Here is an 18,979-nt window from a genome sequence, read left to right as displayed (position 1 = left end):
GTATTGTTCATGGTCCAGCTCAACCCTGACTCTGCTGCTCCTCTCCTGACCACAGCATGGCAAATGGCCCATATTCACAGGCTACCCATTACTCAGCCCTGACACAGATGCCCAATGTGTGAAGTAACTAATTCTGTCATTGGTCACAGAAGCTCTAATATGCAGTATATGGCATACACTCACTTGTAGCCATAACCTAAAGTACTTTGATATTTCAGGCTTATTGAATAGTAACTTCAACCTGATTAAACACTTGATCTTTGCCTTTAGTAGGCCGAGAAGCAAGAAAACACGTTTATAATTTGCAGCTCCAGCATTATTTAACATTGTCATTAAGTTATGTCCAAATTTCACTGCATTAAGTACCAATAGTGCTAAGTTAATGATAATTCATATTTTAACAACTGTTAAAATATCATGCTATTTGAATCTTTAAGCCAGGAATTTGGTACATCTTCCTACTACATTATTAAGCAGCAAATGTCTGTAATGGACCATTGTGATAGTTGCTAGCATAGCTATCACGACAGCATATATGCAGATTAGACTTTGGTCTGGCATAAGTTATGTTGCTTTTCTTAGCATTTGTTTAATGATTATTTAAATATTATAGGGTATCTAATACCAAGCATATTTCTTCTACAGTAAATTATTATGAGGATATAGTGTCTCAAAACGACTCCATAAAGGCCCACTGATAAGGAGGGAGGTTAAAGGGGGTCGTTACCTCAGGGCCCAGCGATTCAAAAGGGCCTGTGGCTCCTGACCACCGCCACTATTGCAGCCGTGGCGGCCAGTGCCTCAGGCCATTTAACTTATCACCGGAGCACTGCACAGTACACTCTGAGTGGCTCTGAGGGCTAGATGCCCCATCCAAGGGGCTCTGCCGCTTCCATCCAAGGCTCTGCCCCTTCCAGGACCACAGAGCTGCCCTCTCCACCTTGCTCAGGGGTCCAGCAATTCTGTCCCCCTTCCTGACTTCATGTGAGGAAGAACTGTGGAAACTAACTTTAGAAGCCATAACAGACCAAAGAGGATATTTTATTAGTATAATTTTTGTTCAAAAGACCAAAAAAAAAAAAAGATTTAATTCAGCTATTTCAGCAAATTACATTGCATTCTCAACTCCCTCAAGTCTTCGGACAATCAAACTATTTTTTTAAATAAGTTTACGTTTTAAAAATCCCTATGTTTATTTGCCCAGAGAATCTAAAATTCAGTCACACTCAAACTCTCTATTAGGGTGCGTCTACACAGCACCCTAATCTTGAAATAAGATATGCAATTTGTGCTATGCAAATTGCATAACTTATTTCAAATCTATTTCAAAATAGCTTATTTTGAAATTTGGCGTGTCTCTGTAGTGCCAAATTTCAATATAACGCTCTATTTCAGGCCGTCCCTTATCCGTCGTGCAGCAAGGTTTACCAGGAGAGCGAAATAGCATGCCCTTTATTTCAAAAAGTATTTTGAAATACTGAGCGGCTTGTGTAGAGGCGGGGTAGCTATTTCAGGATGCCTCCAGTATCATGAAATAGCTGTGCAATGTAGACGTACCTGTAGGCAATAGTGTCTACTACACAGAAATTAATTTTCCTTAAACATTTAGGCATATATCACCATTCAGTCTGTTGGTTTTGCTTATTAGCCCTTCTGTTTTGGCAATTAAGTTACCTGTATTAGTTTGTTATTTATAGACATTTTATTGACCTGAAGAATAGTACAAGGCACAGTGGCAGCTTCAAACCTCGTTCATAACACAGGAGATACCAGCACACAACCCCCTCCCCCCCCCCCAGCGCTTTTAATTTAAACAAACTGGAAAAGTCCAGTAAATTGCCTCCCACACCACAGTAAAGTAACTCAGTAGCTGCTGTTGCATTCTATTGCATTTGTGCATTTTACGAACATATGATGCTGAAAAATAGAATATGTAAATACTAGTTCCTTGTCATAACAGGCATTAGAGCAGCAAAACTAAAAATGACATTGCATACTTCAGATGTCAGTTGATCCATATTAACAAGATGATTAAATTAATAGTGGGGGAAGTAATGATAAATGTAAACTGAACTAACTATATATGTTAAGATTACTGTATTTTGTACTATACATACATTTTTTAAATCTACATTTTATTTACCCCAGGGTGAAAATCCCTTTATATAATTCCAGTGACTGAGTAAGGCTAAAAATGAGAGACTCGTGTAACATGATGAAAACGATCAAGGGGCTTTCCTGGAAGTTGGAAGAATCAGCCCAAGATAAAGGTATACAAGTGTCATTACATTCTCTGTAAGTTTATCATATTTTCATTGTGGCCATTGAGTCAATGGCACTTAGATTTTGCCTGCTGAGTGCTACAATGACAAACTTGCATAAAATGAACAGACTGCAGGTAGCCTTATTTTTAGAATTCATCTTCCATTATTAAGGTGCAAAATAAAATTTAGTGAATCTGTGAACTACATGTAAAACTCCACAGACTTTATCTATATAAAATACTTCATGGTAAGGTATAAATGAAGTATCCATGAGACTGTCAGGTACATTTTATATATCACTGATATGATGACAGCAATAGGTTGTCATGGTTTGATTCTCAAAGTGAGGCATGTTTGTATTCCCATTAATGCTTGTATTTCTCATAGGAATCACAAGACAGTCTCTGTAAATCAAGATTGTTATCTCACACAAAATAACTAATCCAATGGCCATCATTTTGTTTTGTTTGTTATCATAATTTGTGTGTAGCTTTTAGGAACGGTATTTCTTTAACTATTTTAGATTAGGTTAGTTCACACATGTATTGTTAATGAGCATCAGTCAAACAAAAATGGAAATATGAGAAAACATGGGGGAGACTCAGGACTGACTTAAATAACACATGTATAAATACAGGGTAACTTCCTGAAAACCAGTTAAGATCCTCCAGATTTATATCGGTGAATACAGTGACAGAATTTGGGCCATATTATTGAAGAGGAGACAGAAGAAGTCTGAATATATTTCATGTAACAGGACACTAGTTGTATCTGTTATTCCTCTTCAGTTTGTTGTAACTATTGTGAACAACCTAATTATTTCTGAAAACAAAAACAAACAAAAAAAACCACTGTGCGCTTTAATCCCATAAGTGAAAGTGTGGCTGAAGAACAGTAGCATCAACTAATGCTCTCTTAATTAGCATGATTTAGTTATTGTTAGCAACAGACAAACAATTCCTTACTTCAATTTATTTTGTGGTGGAGCACTATAGGTTAATAATAATTTGAAGATTTTATTTTTAGTTAATGGGTTTGTTATTATTTGTTAAAGATTAGTAGAAAATATGTTTATCTAGTAAAACAAAAAAATGTTTGGGATAAAGAAGATGAAAATTACACAGAAATCAGAAGCAAAATGTTTTTACCATATTTACCACTGGAACAGTAAATCCTATGAACAGTATTAGGATATTGCCATAAATCAATATGATGGTCCAGTGCCCCCAGTACCACACACTAAAATTTGTGGAAAATTTTGGATTAGAATCTGGATCTGAATGTGTTCATGCAGGACACAGTGTGAGATTCAAAATTTAATTTATCACATACTTCAGTTTTTTACTATTACCTACAGCAGGGGAGGGGAACCTAAGGCCTGGGATGCAGCCTCTGGCTTTTCTGGTTAAGGGCTCCCTCCTGCCCCCCAGCATTGGGGCTCTTGAGCTGATGCTCCAGGCTCCCTCCCCCCCACCCTGCCCTCCTGTGGGGCTGGAGCATACAAAATCTACTAGCCTGGGCCCCCCCGGCTCTGGTGTGCGAGGGGAATGTGGGGTATATCCTTCTCCTTTTTAGTCAGGGGTGACATCAGTGAGGGGTTTTCTTTGTTGGTTTTGGGGTTTTGGTTTGGGTTTTTGTTTTTTTGTTTTGGGCTTTTTTTGTTTTGTTTTGCACTCGTGTGCGGCCCCAGACTGATTTTTCTGTGGGTCAGTAGCTCTGACCTAAAAAAGGTTCCCCAACCCTGACCTACAGTGTTTAATATTCTTAAATTACTTTGAGCTCCTTGGATACAAGTTGCTATAGAGAAAACATTCAATGGGATCTCAAAAAGCAGATTTCAGGTAACTAAAGAGTTATCATTCCCATTTTATAGAAAAGCAAAGGGAGGCAGGAACCCGCTTGAGGTCTCACAAGTCAGTTACAGAACAAAGTAAAGAATTCATGAGTTCTGATACCTAGTTCCCTGCTCTTCCTACTAGGAAATCCTGCATTTGATCATTCCACCTTGTCAATGTTGTCCAAATGCAAAGGATTAACTCAAATATCTGCCGTCATGAGACGTTCCTTTAAACCCCAATTCACACTTCTTATTTCACAGCAATTGCCTTAGTAGCATCTTACCTCTGAACAGGAAACTGCACAGATGAGCCTTTTCCAAGCTACTGTACTGCTGCTCTGTATATCCAGTGAAAGGTAGTGCTGGTGTGAATAATAAGTTGCCTGGAGAGTAATTGCATCACTTAGTCTTCACCAATTTGGGACCTAACCTGTCTGATCTGTTCTCCAAGCACAGCATGACCATGCAATGCTCCTTGCCAGATGGCATGGCCCACTGAGAGATAACAGCTTGTTTTTTTATCCTGATAATGGCAATGGTGTCATTTGATAGATTCAAGAGTATGTTTAACAATGTTATCAAACATTTTCAACAATAAGAAGAGGGAAAATGTCACAAAGTTTATTTCATTACCTTTCCCTCCCCATGTGTAAACCCAGAGCATGCCAATAATCTGTGACAACCAGAAATACCCTCTACCTACATATTTCCAGCCTTTTTCCCTTCTTCTATTTTGGTCTCTGTGCACTCTCGTTCTTTTGTTAGCATTTCGAGCCGCAGCTGGCAGGCACTAAGCTTCTCTCTGAAACAAACAAAAAATATACTTATTTATATCTGGTATATTTCTCATGCCTTTTCTTGAAGCGTATCTGTTCCTTAGGATCATAGTTGGATCCTATCAAGAGTTTCTTTAGGGACACTTGCAAACTTTAAAATATTTGTACCAGGAATTTAGAAAAAATATATATAACATCTTAATTCTGATTTCATTCGGAGTTCTAGTGTCATCTACTAATGACGATGACAAAGAATATTTTTAAAATTTAGCCTCCTTCAGCATATTTTTAATTTGGGTTTTATACTTTTTGACCTTCATGCAAGAAAACATTTAAGCTGGGTGTTTAAGTTCATGAATAGTCCCACTGACTTCAGTGAGACCACCTATGTCATTAAAGGCAAGTGAATGTTATTGTCCAGGGCTTGATCCAGAGTTGAGTGAGATCAGTGGTCTTTGGGACAGACTTAGGAATTGTTATGTCAACAGCCACAAGACCTGAAGGCTTTTATTTATTCAGTAAAGCATAAAAAGAAACAATGCAGGTGTCCGTATGACACCATGGCGATCTGCTTTACATTCTGGAGGGACCCCCTTGAGCAGTAAATAGGAAATTCTGTGTGTCTGGCTAATTTTGTCTTTGGCTCCTTTGTACTAAGACTGCAGCTATGATAATGATTTTAGCTGACGAGTGGACAGAAGCTCACTAGGAACTAGAAACACCACTTCATTTCACACAGGCTACAATATAGTCAGATAATTGACTTGGTCATTTTAGGTCACTGGTTCAAAAGTTAAGACTCCATATGCCTTCATAAATCTAAGCTACCCAGTCACCATGATATTTGTAACTGTTAATAGAATTATGTTTGATAGTGAAGTACAAGAATCGTTACCCTTGCTCTGCAAAATAATAGCAATTAATAAGGGAAATCATTCACAGCATGTCACTATAAAATAGGTTATAGACAGTGGAGCTTCAAGTACAGTTGTAAATGGCACTTCCACTTTAAAAATTGCATGATATTTACCAATAAAAGCCCCTTTTCAAGGAAGATTCAATGATAATTATTAGGTTTTGTTTATGATGAAAAAAAAATGTTGCAGACAGCTGTTGGCCTCTCTACTCCCAGGCATCAACTTCCTGCCACTCCGAGATGATTGCACAATTGGGGAGGACACGAGTTGACATCTTGAGTGCACACATTGGGAGGATAATGACTAAATGGCAGGAAATGTCTAGAAATATTGCACTTTGCAGATTTATATTTATTTTCCAAAAAGTTATCTAAAATAGAAAATAAAAGCTGAAAACCCTAAACTACAGCAGCTCTTCAAGAACACCGTTTATTTATAAATTCACAGAAACAGTTCTTTTAAAACTTTCTCTTCTCAGCTGCATAACAATAGCTCAACAATGATACTCAAAATTGAAACTTCCTAGTTACCTTTTTATTATAATGTACTGTATGTTCCATTTCCTTTTTGTCATAATGTTACAGAATATAAAAATAATAACTGTTTTTTCCTAATAATTTGGAACAGTCGTTTGAAATATGATCATTACTGAGTCAAACCCCCAGGTGGGAATTAGATCCTTCATGCATGACTCTCCCTGTCCCATGTGAAAAGAAATAGCAACTGCTGCCATAGTTTCATTTCCATCTCTGGTGAAACCTCCTGGAGTGTGCTCCAAGGATGCAGGCTCTGCTATAAGAGAGAAGAGTGGGCAGAGATGGATGAGCACAACTTTCCTGCTGTGTACTGCTGAGATTTCTAGGAAGAGATAATACAATCTTTCCCACTCCTTTGTATTTTATTCCTGCCACCCACCACATTTCTGTTTTTTTAATTCTGCAGATTTTTTAATTGTAATTAGTTCTGGCGTTTTACTATGTGTGGAGGAGCGGCTCCCTCCTCTTCCCAGCCTACCTTGGGCCTACTGGCTACCCGGCCATCCCTTCTATGCAGTTTTCCAACTTTCTTGCCTTGGTGGCAGTTTATTGTAGTCCCAAACGGATCTTTCCCACTGATGGTAGGGGGACCCGGACCCGCCCTCTCTAACAGGTCCCAGCCCAGGGCCCTAAGGACAGGTACAGGTAGAGACCTTTCCGGCTGGTGGGGCTCCTGCAGAAATGCACCAGCCCACGGTAGGGAACCGTTTCCGAGTGGTCACTGACCATGCACCCCTCTGTTGGCTGCAGACGATGAAAGACTCAAACGCATGTATCATGCAATGGTATCTGTCCCTGCAGCCGTACTATTTTGATATCAATCATCACTCCGGACGGTCCCACGGGAACACAGATTTTTTTTCCAAGAGTACCATTGGACCACGATGATAAAGGGACAGGGGTAAGAGGGTACTTGAAGGGTGTGTGTGTGATGGGGCAGACTTACTACACAGGAGCGGAACTGATCCACTCAGCCCACGCCTACCCCCACGCTTTACAGGGTGCGCAGAGAAATATTGGCCACCTGTACTGCCTGTTCCCTCGCGGCAGCCCAGCTGAGTGGCACCATGGCCGGGAGATGCCGAGCGCAGCTGCAGCAGCAATATGCTAGACAGTACGTCATGGGGGGGAAGGGGGCGGGATCTGGGGAGGCTACGGGGAACGTACATCAGGGGAGGGGCTAGCAAGGGGGTGGGCCAGGCGGGTGGTTCAAAAGGGGTATGAGCACGAGGGGGGGGAGAAGGGAGAGAAAGTGAGAGAGTGCAATAGACACAGATGGAGGAGTGTCAGGAGTAGGTGGGCGAAAGGGAGTAGGCAAATGGGCGAGGGAGTAGAAGGATTGGGTGAACGCCAGGAGAGTCCCGGAGTAAAGACGCGGAGGAGTGGGTGGAGTAGGAGTAAGATGGGTCCGCTCCGGTGGCACCTGGGGGGGTAGGAAAGCGGCCCAGGGTGGGGCCTCACAGCCCACGGGCTGGTGCGTTTAGGCAGGAGCCCTACCAGCCGGACAGTTCTATACCGGTACCTGTCCTTAGGGCCCTGGACTGGGACCCGTGAGAGAAGGCGGGTACGGGTCTCCCTACCCCCACCCGCCATTGGCGGGAGAGATCCATTTGGGACTACAATAAATTGCCACCGAGGCAGGAGAGTTGGAAAACTGTGCATAGAAGGGACAGCTGGGTAGCCGCTAGGCCCAGAGTAGGCTAGGAAGAGGGGGGAGTGGGGAGCCGCTCCTCCACACCATGTCAGAGGCTTTGTGTTTCTGTTTCATACTCAGGTCTGTAACTCTACAGTTATCTTTGAATCAGACCCCTATCCTGGTCCTCACATCCACACATTGTCTAAATCCTACAGGTTTTGTACATAAAAATCACTAACATACAGTGTTTCCTATCAATCTGCACACCTAAAAATATTGGCCAAGCTCTCATCATTCTGCATCTTATTACTACAAAATTCTCCTCTGGACTTGACAAATGCAAATTTGCCCTCATTCAGATCTATTCCGATTGTTGCTCCAAAAATAATTTTCTATACCAGGGGCTGTCAACCTTTTTCCTTCTGAACTCCCTCTGCAACAGGCTATAAAATTCCATGGCCCACCTGTGCCACAACAACTGTTTTTCAGTAGATTAAAAGCCAGGGCCAGCATTAGGGGGTAGCAAGTAGAGCAATTGCCCAGGGCCCTATGCCACAAGAGGCCTTATGAAGCTAAGTTGTTCAGGTTTTGGCCCCAGGCAGTAAGGTTCGGGATTTGGTTTTCTGCCCTGGGCCCCAGTGAACCTAATGCTGGCCCTGCTCTCTGGTTTATTTTGGCAGACCCCTGGAAACCTGTTCACGGCCTCCAGGGGGCTCTGGACCCTTACTGAGAAATGCTGTTCTAGACTTTCGCTTTGCCCATGTCACCCCTCTTTGCATCCCTTCCCCCTTGTGTGTTACATCAAACATAAGCTGCCTGTATTCACTTCAGTGCTTTTCATGGCCTACCCACACCCCAGCTCTGATTCAGTATTGAGCTGTTGACCCTTGGCTATCAATGCCAGGCTCCCTCACCCCTTGTTGAATTTTCAAACAAGCACATTTGCGTTGTCTTGCATGCTGCCCTTATGTTTGGGGTGTACTCCCCAGGTACACCCACAAAAACAACGTATTATCCGTCAAAGAATGGTGGTAAAATGTGCTTTTGGGCATTTAAAGGGAAGGTACCCTACTGATTAGGTTAGACCTCAGTGAAAGCAACATTCCTATTGTTGCTGCAGCCTGCTGTGTACTCCATAACGTTTGAGAGAGTAAGGGGGAAATGTATATGGCAGGGTTGTGTGGGGGAGGGGGAAGGGGATTAAGGCAAGAACCTACCCAGTAATCAAAAGCAGCCAGACACCAGGGCAATAAGGAGAGCATAGTGAGGGGAACTACAAATCAGAGAGGCTTTGAAATAAAGCTTTATGAATGACTAGACAGCAATTTTGTGGGCTGTGCCCATCTACGTGTTTTGTTAGTCTATAAAGTGCTACCGGACCTTTTGTTGTTATTTAAGTTTATCCTGTACAGACTACCTCAGCTACCCCCTGAAGCCTCTGAGCAATTTGAGAGTCATGCATGTTGTTCTTAATGAGCTGCCCCTGCATTCAGTGTACTTGCCTGTATTTCTCCCACCTCCAGTACAAGCAATAAAGAGAATGTTGTTCAGAAATCACGCATGTTTATGTAGGGAACACAGCAGGGGCAGAAAAGGAGTTCAGGACGAGAGCTTTGCATATATGCGTGTATGATCACAATTGTGAGACGAACAGCCTTTTGCTTCAGGACACATCCCTGGGGGTTGAGTATGAGGCTGTCCTTGACTTTCCCAATGTGTTCTAGGGCCCCTGAGAGAGGAGGCTATGGGACTCAGTGAGGAGGGAATGGCCACAAGGGCTAGAGGGGATGCCTGTGCATGTAGCTGTCCTTGAAGGTTGCCATGTGGTTTATCTCATCTGCCATGGTCGTCAAGATTCTCTCCTGGTTCTTCCAGTTCCCTGCAGCCGTGCGATTCTCCACTCGTTAAGTGCTCCCTGTCCAACTGTGCTCACTGCTCTTCCTGCTGTAACGAAAAGTGAAGGATATAAAACCTAATCTGTTAGCATAAAAGAAAGGTCTGTCTAAAGACAATAGGGATGTGTTATGTACAAGACCGTTAGAGTTGGCCTCCGTCGGTCAGTTGACCATGGATGACGTATCCTAGTTCTCGTCTTGGTTCGTGTCGAATTGTCTGGGACAGCGTCGGGGACAGCGTCGTTGGTGGCTGAAAAGGCCAATCCGGGACAGGCATTCTTTGCCGCAGAAGTCACAGCTATAGGTGGTTCCCTGGCTGTTGTTGTTGCGTAACTTCCTGCGGGCTCGCTTTTCTTCTGATGCACGCATCATGTTCGTTTCGCCTGACTTGAGCTGTGTGGTCAGGGTGCCCCTCCACTTTGGGCGGTCTGCTGTGAGGTCTTCCCAGGACTGTGTGTTTATGTCGATGGCTTTCATGTCCCTCTTCACGACATCTTTAAATCGCAGGTTCGGGCGCCCTGTGGTTCTCTTCCCAGATGCCAGTTCCCCGTAGAGGATGTCCTTTGGGATCCTCCCATCCTCCATGCGGCGTACATGGCCAAGCCAACGCAGGCGACGTTGTCGGAGCATGGTGTACATGCTGGGGAGGCCGGCTCGAGTCAGAACTTCGAAGTTGGAGACTTTGTCTTGCCAGGTAATACCCAGGATGCGGCGCAGACCTCGTAGATGGAAGGCGTTCAGTCTCCGCTCTTGTCTCGCGTATGTGGTCCATGTCTCGCTCCCGTACAGCAGGGTGCTGATGACGCAGGCGTTGTACACTGCCATCTTTGTTGCGGTTGTCAGCCTGGGGTTGGTCCACACTCGGGTTGTCAGGCGGGCTAAAGTAGAGGCTGCCTTCCCGATCCTCTTGTCGAGCTCAGCGTCAAGGGAGAGATTATCGGTGATGGTGGAGCCCAAGTACGTGAACTGGTGGACGACGTCAAGCTGGTAGTCGTCTACTGTGATGGCTGGTGGAGTGACAGTGTCCTGGCTTAGGACGTTTGTTTTTTTCAAACTGATAGTCAGCCCAAAGTCTTTGCAGGCCATGGAAAAACGGCTCATCAGCGACTGTAGTTCTTCCTGGGTGTGTGTGACGACTGCTGCGTCGTTGGCAAATATCATGTCCCTGATCAGCGTCTCGCGTATCTTCGTCTTGGCTTTGAGGCGAGAGAGATTGAATAGCTTGCCGTCCGATCTGGTGCGGAGGTAGATTCCTTCCGTTGCTGAGCCGAAGGCATGCTTGAGGAGCAGGGCAAAGAAGATCCCAAACAATGTGGGGGCAAGAACGCAGCCTTGCTTGACGCCGCTGCTGATGCTGAAAGGCTCGGAGCAACTGCCGTTAAACTGCACTGTTCCCTTCATGTCTGTGTGGAAGGATTCAATCAAACTCTGCAGTTTTGGTGGGCAGCCGATCTTGTGAAGGATTTTGAAGAGTCCGTCTCTGCTGACCAGGTCAAAGGCTTTGGTGAGATCAATGAAGGAGACGTACAGGGGCATCTGCTGTTCTCTACACTTCTCCTGGAGTTGTCGTAGGGAGAAAATCATGTCTACGGTTGACCGTTCTGCGCGGAAACCACACTGTGACTCCGGGTAGACACGTTCAGCCAGCTTCTGCAGTCGGGTCAAGATGACCTTAGCAAATACTTTGCCTACGATGCTAAGAAGGGAGATGCCTCTGTAGTTGTTGCAATCACTTCTCTCGCCCTTATTCTTGTAGAGGGTGACGATCTTAGCATCCCGCATATCCTGCGGTACGGCTCCTTCTTTCCAGCACTGACAGAGCACTTTGTGAAGAGGGTGCAGTAGGGAACACTTGCACTGTTTCAGCAGGTCTGGAGGAATCCCGTCGCTGCCGGGGGCTTTTCTTGAGGCCAGTTTATCAACAGCCTTGCTGAGCTCTTCTACTGTTGGCTCTGCATCAAGTTCTTCCATTATTGGCAGGCATTCAATGGCATCTAATGCTGCGGAGGTCACCGTATTCCGTCTGGAGTAGAGGTCAGAGTAGTGTTCCACCCATCTCCCCAACTGTTGTTGCTTGTCGGAGATTATTTCTCCAGTAGATGACTTGAGGGGTGCTGTTTTGCTCTTGGTAGGGCCCAGCGCTTTCTTGATGCCGTCGTACATGCCTCTTGTGTTCCCTGATATGGCTGCTTTCTGGATGTCGTTGCTGAGCTGCTGCCAATATTCGTTCGCACAGTGTCTGGCAACCTGTTGAGCCTTGCTCCTAGTAGCCCTGAGAATTTGTAGGTTCCTCTGGCTTGGTGACCGCTTGTATTCTGCCAGGGCGGCGCGCTTGGCTTCTATGACTGGAATCATCACAGAGGACTTTGCTTCAAACCAGTCGTGCGTCTTTGTGGTCCTCTTTCCAAAGGTTGCCAGGGCAGTGCAGTGCATTATGTTCCGCAGTGTTTCCCACTTTTCCATGGCAGAGTCTCCTGTCTGTGTGGCGTCAAGTTCCTTCTCAAGCGCTTCTGCGAATTTCTGCGTCAGGTCAGGCTGCGACATCTTGCTGACGTCGATGCGAGGATTTCCTTGTTTCCTTGAACGATAAAACCTCTTCGGGTTCAGCCTGATCTTGCAGCACACTAAGGAGTGGTCTGTGTCGCAGTCAGCGCTATGATAAGAGCGTACGTGCAGGACGCAATTGATAGCTGAGCGGCGAACTAGTATAAGGTCCAACTGGTGCCAGTGTTTCGAGCGCAGATGTCGCCAGGAGACCTTATGCTGGGGCTTGGTCTGAAAGTATGAGTTGGTGATGCACAGGTTGTAGAAAGCGCAGAGCTCGAGCAGGCGTTGGCCGTTCTCGTTCATTTTGCCGACACCAAATTTTCCGAGGCACGAAGGCCATGAGTCATTGTCCGCACCTACTCTGGCATTGAAATCACCCAGAAGGATGAGTTGTTCCTTGTCGGGGATGCTGTTGATGACAGATGTTAGGTTCTCATAGAACCGGTCTTTAGTTTCCAATGTTGCGTTCAGAGTTGGGGCGTATACGCTGACGAGGGTGATAGGGCCCGTGGTGGTGTTGAGACGAAGGGTGAGGAGTCGTTCTGAGCCATTACTGCCTGGTTCTACCATACTCAGTAGGCTATTTTTCACCGCGAAAGCTACGCCATGCTGTCTGGGCTCGTCTGGGGCCTTTCCCTGCCAATAGAAGGTGTAGTCTTTTTCTTTCAGAATGCCTGAGTCTGCCAGTCGTGTTTCCTGTAGGGCGGCGATGTCTACGTTCAGCCTCAGAAGTTCGTTGTTGATGACTGCTGTCTTTCGTAGGTCGTCAATGTCCCATACATCTTCGGAGAGGCCCGTCAACATTGTACGGACATTCCAACATCCCAGTTTAAGAGGTGGTCTCTTTCTCAGTGTTTTGTTGCCTGGTGCGATGGTTGCAGCCTGCCGTTCGGAATATTCCTAATCCCCATGCACCCAGTGAGGAAAGCAGACTGTGGCAGGGCAGTACCTGACTGTCTGGGGGCTGCCCAGCTTGAGGCGGGCGGTAACTGCCCAGTGAGACCCGAAGATCCCTCCCACCGTCGGGAACAACCCCTGGCGCCATGCTCTACGCCAATTGAGCTGTGGCTTATAACCGGTAAACTGTTGCTCCCCGTGTTGTTTCCGCGCTAGTAGCGCTAGCGAGGCTGGAGTGTCCTCTCCAGGGTTGCGAGATATGTTGGTAGTCGGATACTAGCCAGGGCGATGTAATATGGAGGAACAGGCTATTGCCCACGTAGCGGGTCCCCCCTCTCCACGTCGTCGATGGATCCAAAGGAACAGCAGGGCTGCTACAGTTTGGCATCGGCGCCGTCGCAGGAGTTGCCAGAGCGAGGCTGCAAGCAGCGTCGAACTGTCTTAGGGACTCCGACTCCGGATTTTTCCTCGAGGTTTACTCCTGAAGCCTTTTCCATGGAAGAATATAGCCGCAAGGCAGCGGAGGTTTAAAATCAGGGTTTTCCTTCCCCTAGATGAACTGCCTTCGGGGGGGGGGGTACAAGACCACAGTTATGCTTTTAAGTGGCCACTATTCAGCAGGTACAACACAGAGTTCTTAAGGGAGCAGTTGGACTCAGTTTGGTGGCAGGCATGGTAAAAAACAGGCAGGGGCTCGAGCCTGCAGGGCAGAAAGGGACTCTCACAGCACCTGAGTATTTGGTAACCCCCATATTCCAGAAGAGTGCAACTTTTCCTTACTGCAGGAGCCTGCAGTTGGGAGGGGGCCTGAGTGTGGCAGCAAGATGCGGGGTCAAGGCACAGTGCCTAGCCAGTAATCACACAGAGTGATAGGAGCAGATGTTGACTGAATGTGGCAAGAAATTTATGTTGTAATGCTTTGTGCTGCAATGATGCCAGACTACTTACTACTGGCTTGGCATGGAAAGGTGTCCTACCGTGGAGGATGGAATAAGGTAAGGATGTTAAGAACTAGTCGACTATCTGATAAGCAAATGGTCATAAGACAGTCAAGTCAACTAGTCGCTTCTCCCCCGCCTCGCCCCCACTTGCTGCCTCTATCAGAGGCCACAGCATTTCAAAGTGGCCACACACAGCCCATACCTCAGGCTCCGTGTGGTGCTGCCACTTTCCCCGGCTCCATGCAGCATTTCAAAGCAGCAGCGCTACATGGAGCCTGGGGTCAGCGAAGTCCCACTGCTCCCCTGGCTGCACGTGGAGTTCCAACTTTGAAATGCACAAAGAGCCCACTGGGGCTCTTGTACAATTCAAAGGAGGAATACGGAAGCGCCTATCAACTGATCGAGTAGTGAATGGAAATTCCATAGACTACTTGACTAGTAAATTAATTGATATTTAACATCCTTAGAAGAAGGCAGGCTCCCCAGAAACATTGTGAGAAGGATCAAAGAGTTCCTCTATGAGAGCTTTATGGAGATGTGCAGGGAGGATTCCTGCTCCATCTCCTGACAAATTAACAAGCTATTCCAGGGACTCTTCCACTCCATTGTGTAGGCATAGTGGCCACCACAGATCACACCCACAGATCATGCCTTATACCACTTGTAGAATGACAAAAAATGTGAACTCACCAAGAGTGCCCTCCCTGAGATCAGTGCCCACCTTTAAGATGTCCTGGGAGTGGGGGATTGTCTCCAATGTTATAAAAAGGTCCTGGCTGTCGGTGACATCAGTTGCCCCCACTTGCCTGCTGACCATTCTCCTCCTCCTCATCCACACTGTCCTCCACACTGTTGCCCAAGGAGTGTCTTCAGAAGAATTCATGGACTGGCTAGGGAAGCTGGTTGGGTCCCCCCCAGGATCCCATGTAGCTGCTCATAAGAAACAGCATGTTTGTGGCGATGATCCAGACCATCTGCTTGCCTCCTTTGTCTTCTGACACAACTGCCTCAGCTCCTTTATTTTCATGCGGCACTGCTGGGAGTCCCTGGTGAATCTTTTCTCCTCCATATCCTTTGTGATCTTGGCATAGATATCTGCATTTCTTTTGCTTGTTCATAGTTCTGTGAGAACAAATTTCTCTCCCCATACAATAATGAGGTGCAGGATCGTCTGCACACTCCATGCTAGTGCTTGTCTGCAACCCTGAGAACTCATGGAACTTATGATCAGGTGTGCTGCTCAGGTATGCTGCCTGCTCTGAGGTCTGCTCAAATGAAAATTCACATTTTCCCAGGGCTTTTTCTATTCACCTGGGGAATAGTGGAGTTGAAAGTCCTTGCCAGAACAGGCACCACAGGGCACTGTGGAACACCTCCTGGAGGCCAAGAACTTTGACTTTCCAATATCGTAAAGGCAACCATGCAAGGTCAAATTTAGCATTACTCCTTGTGGAAAGCTGGAGTACCAAAATTGACTTTAACAACCCTTAAAAATTGATGGAACAGGCTTAGAGGTATGGACTCATTATTTAGAAATTCGACTTGATGCAGCTAAATTCGATCTAAACTACCAGTGTAGGCCAGGCCTGAGCATTGCAACACCTAAGTGGCCAAAGAGTCTAGTTTTCTTTTGTAAGGTCTTTCAATTCTAAGGTTACATTGTACTGTTATTACACTCAGTCTCAGAGCCAGCCTGATGGAAAATTGTGCTCTGGGCACACATCTATCATGCCCATCAGAAGCAGGTATCACGTCATTGCAGAGTGCACTGTTTGAAGCCAGGTGAGCCCATGCTGGTGTATGGCTCTGAAGGCAGTTCGAGACTGGAACCTTCTTTTTAAACTAACACTAACAATAATAACAAACAACATTAGAACTGCTAATAACTCTAATTACTATCTAATTACAATGAATTAGTTTATGAGGAGACAAGTTTAGCGAGAGCACTGCAGAGTTCCGTCCAAAGCCGGGGAAGGTAGAAAGGAACTGAAGGGGAGAGGAGCTGCTCATGTGTGATGGTACCAGGGGAAGCCTGTGTACTCAGCGCGCCGAGCATGCGCAGCCCCCTAATTCACTGCTATGCAAAAATCCGTCCAGAGGCGCAGGGGTGCTCAGCACCTAACGTGGAGCATCCCCAGGGACACCTCTCAAAGAAGAACTTATATTTTGGCCTCCCTGGCTTCCACTGCCTCTCTTAGTTCCCCATCCATCCCTCCATCCTGTCTGGCCCACACTGCTTCTCTGGGCTCCCCACACAGACCCCGGCTCTTGCTGCTTCCCCACATTCCCCGTCATCCTTGAGCTTTGGCCACGGAATCGTCAGTGTTTGTCCACCTCACCCATCTGTGAGGCCAACCCTAATTGCACTGCCAAAAAGCATGTCACCTGCTTTATTTCACAATTTCTTAACTTTTAAGAGTGACTCGTTTTTCATTCAAATAACATGGATATTTAAACTATGCAGTTTGAGGGGCAGACTACTGGGATTAACTTTTAGGACAGACTACAGAACAGATGAAATAACGGTTCCTTCTTTGAGTTTTCATAATCTCTGCTGATCATTTATGAGTCCCTAGGCATGAATTCCCAGTGCCAAACACTCCTAACTCACTATATAACTTGCTGATAATTTTCCTTGGCAGCTCAAATAGCTTTTGTGATTAACTTGACTTTTTCCCCTCTCCTTTTGTTGCATTACACATTATGCATACACAGCATGAGTTGGCCACATTTTACTGTATAGGATTGCTAGTAAAATATAAAGCAATGGAAATTATTTTCAATATGAAAAAGCAATTTCTCAAACAATTAATTCTTGTTCTGTTTCAGAAAAGGGATTATTAGTGCTTATTATACATTAAAATTAATTATGTTTAAAAATCTCTAAGTGATTGTAAACTCAGGGAGCTTATTTAAAAGAATCACGGCTGCTCAGCCATAAACAGAACAGCAACACGTTAGAGATTTTGAATAGCAAACGAAATCCTGAAAATATGTTGTTAGCGAAATACGAAGGCAAAGTACAACTCTGATTTTCGAGGTTTCAGTAGACCACCAAACTCTGAATTATCTACTTGATATTCCCATTAGCAAGATGAGTTAGTGATGATGCTTAGAAGTAATTTAGAGAAGCATTGTCAGTAGGTATTTTGTAGTAAAATATTCCTTTTATTAATGCTCATCAGAATTTTTTTGTATCCTGTTTAAGTCATATCAGTCCCCTTTTAGCCATAGCCATTTAAAAGGAGGAATTAATGATGTTGTTTAATGTACAGGCCTAAAAGAACATTGCCAGTGTAAATCTGTTTCTGTGGTTGAACTTAAGGGACAAATCTTCAGATGATGTAAACGTCATAGCTCCACTCACATCAGTGATGCTATGACAACTTACACTAGTTTCAAAGGGGTAGCCATGTTAGTCTGAATCTGCAAAAGTGGCAAGGAGTCCTGTGGCACCTTATAGACTAACTGAAGTGTTGGAGCATAAGCTTTCGTGAGCGAAGACCCACTTCATCAGACGAAATGGGTGTTTGCCCACGAAAGCTTATGCTCCAACACTTCAGTTAGTCTATAAGATGCCACAGGACTCCTCGCCGAACTTATACTAGTTGAGGATCTTAGAGGAGGCTGTTTTTTTCTGCCGTTTCCTCAGCAAATTCCAGTTGATTTAAATACAGGTTTAAATGAGAGCAGGATTTGGCATATGGCTAGTATATGCAACTAATATCCTGAGTATCACACAAAGACTTATAGTGTGGACTTATAGCATGGGAGTTATTGGGTTTATATTCATATGACCACCGTTTTTTATTATCTATAAAACCAACAGGTGTCGCTCTCAAACTATTTGTATGATTTAGTATAGAGGAATAAAAATTGAGAATAACTAAGTCTTCACAAAAAGGGCCACTAACAGATTTAAAGACCTTTAAATCTGAGCCTTCTTCACTTGTGTTACAAGATAACTGAAAATGAATTTTTAACATCCAATTTGCTTGTCATTCAGTTCGAACAATGAAAAGAGACTAGTAATGTTCATTCTGGATTACAGGCATGTAAGGAGGCAGCATGGCCTCCTGTTGACCTGGAGGAGCAAGTTCCCCTAAAAACACCTTGGTGAGTGGTGCCAGAGCGCCCCGGCCCTCAGGAAGCAGAAGGGTGGGGCTGGAAGTATAAGAGAGGGAGCTCCCAGCTCAGTTGGAGCCTAGTAGCCGAGCAGGGAGGAGGTCTATGGCTAAACACTAACCTGTGTTTTTGGATGGTAACGTCCTTTTCTTTGGCTACATTGTCAAGCTGGTTGAGATTTCTGCGCAAGTTTAATATCTGAACTTTGTCTGCATTCTTCAGGGTCTTATTATTATTACCATTGTTAATGGGGCACTCCTGGATTTCCCTTTAGAAAAAACAAACAAACTTCTACTGTCATAAATGATTAACCATTGCAACAATGTTGAGGCATTGAATAGTTATTTGGGTTATATGAACACACATTTATTTACACACTTTTTTCTTTTCTTTCTTAAATTATTTTTCAATCATAAGTATGAATGTATAGTAAGCATAAAAACACAAAGAAAAAAATTATAAAATCAGCACTAAAATCCTTGTTATGCACATGTAAACCAGAGACAAACCTCAAATGTTAAATGCACAAATTCATATTTAGGGAACTAAATAAGTGACCTGATGTTCAAAGATACTGAGCATACACAGCTCTGCTTTACTTTACTGGG

General features: G+C 44.7%; 2 protein-coding genes across 8 annotated transcripts in view; one reads left to right on the top strand and one right to left on the bottom strand.

The window, feature by feature from the left end:
• CFAP74 (cilia and flagella associated protein 74) overlaps positions 1 to 18,979 on the bottom strand; it is a 125,377-nt gene that overhangs the window by 93,233 nt on the left and 13,165 nt on the right. For 5 of the 7 annotated variants that reach the window (XR_012897383.2, XM_075906898.2, XM_025182669.3 and 2 more), the window contains 2 exons: positions 18,493 to 18,639; positions 4,805 to 4,903 (listed from right to left, as the gene is read on the bottom strand). Coding sequence is in view for 4 of the 7 variants with exons in the window: in XM_075906898.2 (XP_075763013.2) it covers positions 4,805 to 4,903; positions 18,493 to 18,639 (246 nt within the window). In the remaining 3 variants the exon portion in view is untranslated. Of the gene's footprint in view, positions 1 to 4,385; positions 4,485 to 4,804; positions 4,904 to 18,492; positions 18,640 to 18,979 lie in introns of those variants that run through there. The other 2 variants (XM_025182673.3, XM_025182672.3) reach the window with 2 other exon arrangements.
• Positions 2,155 to 18,979, top strand: part of GABRD (gamma-aminobutyric acid type A receptor subunit delta) — an 84,900-nt gene continuing 68,075 nt past the window's right edge. The window contains exon 1 of the mRNA XM_014571569.4: positions 2,155 to 2,270. The gene's annotated coding sequence lies outside the window, so the exon portion shown is untranslated. The remainder of the gene's footprint in view (positions 2,271 to 18,979) is intronic.

This window comes from Pelodiscus sinensis, chromosome 24, assembly GCF_052426305.1.
Source record: "Pelodiscus sinensis isolate ZL-2025 chromosome 24, ASM5242630v1, whole genome shotgun sequence".
Classification (NCBI taxonomy): domain Eukaryota; kingdom Metazoa; phylum Chordata; order Testudines; family Trionychidae; genus Pelodiscus; species Pelodiscus sinensis.
The sequence above is the reverse complement of the archived record's forward strand: the minus strand, read 5'-3'. Positions and strand labels throughout refer to the sequence as shown.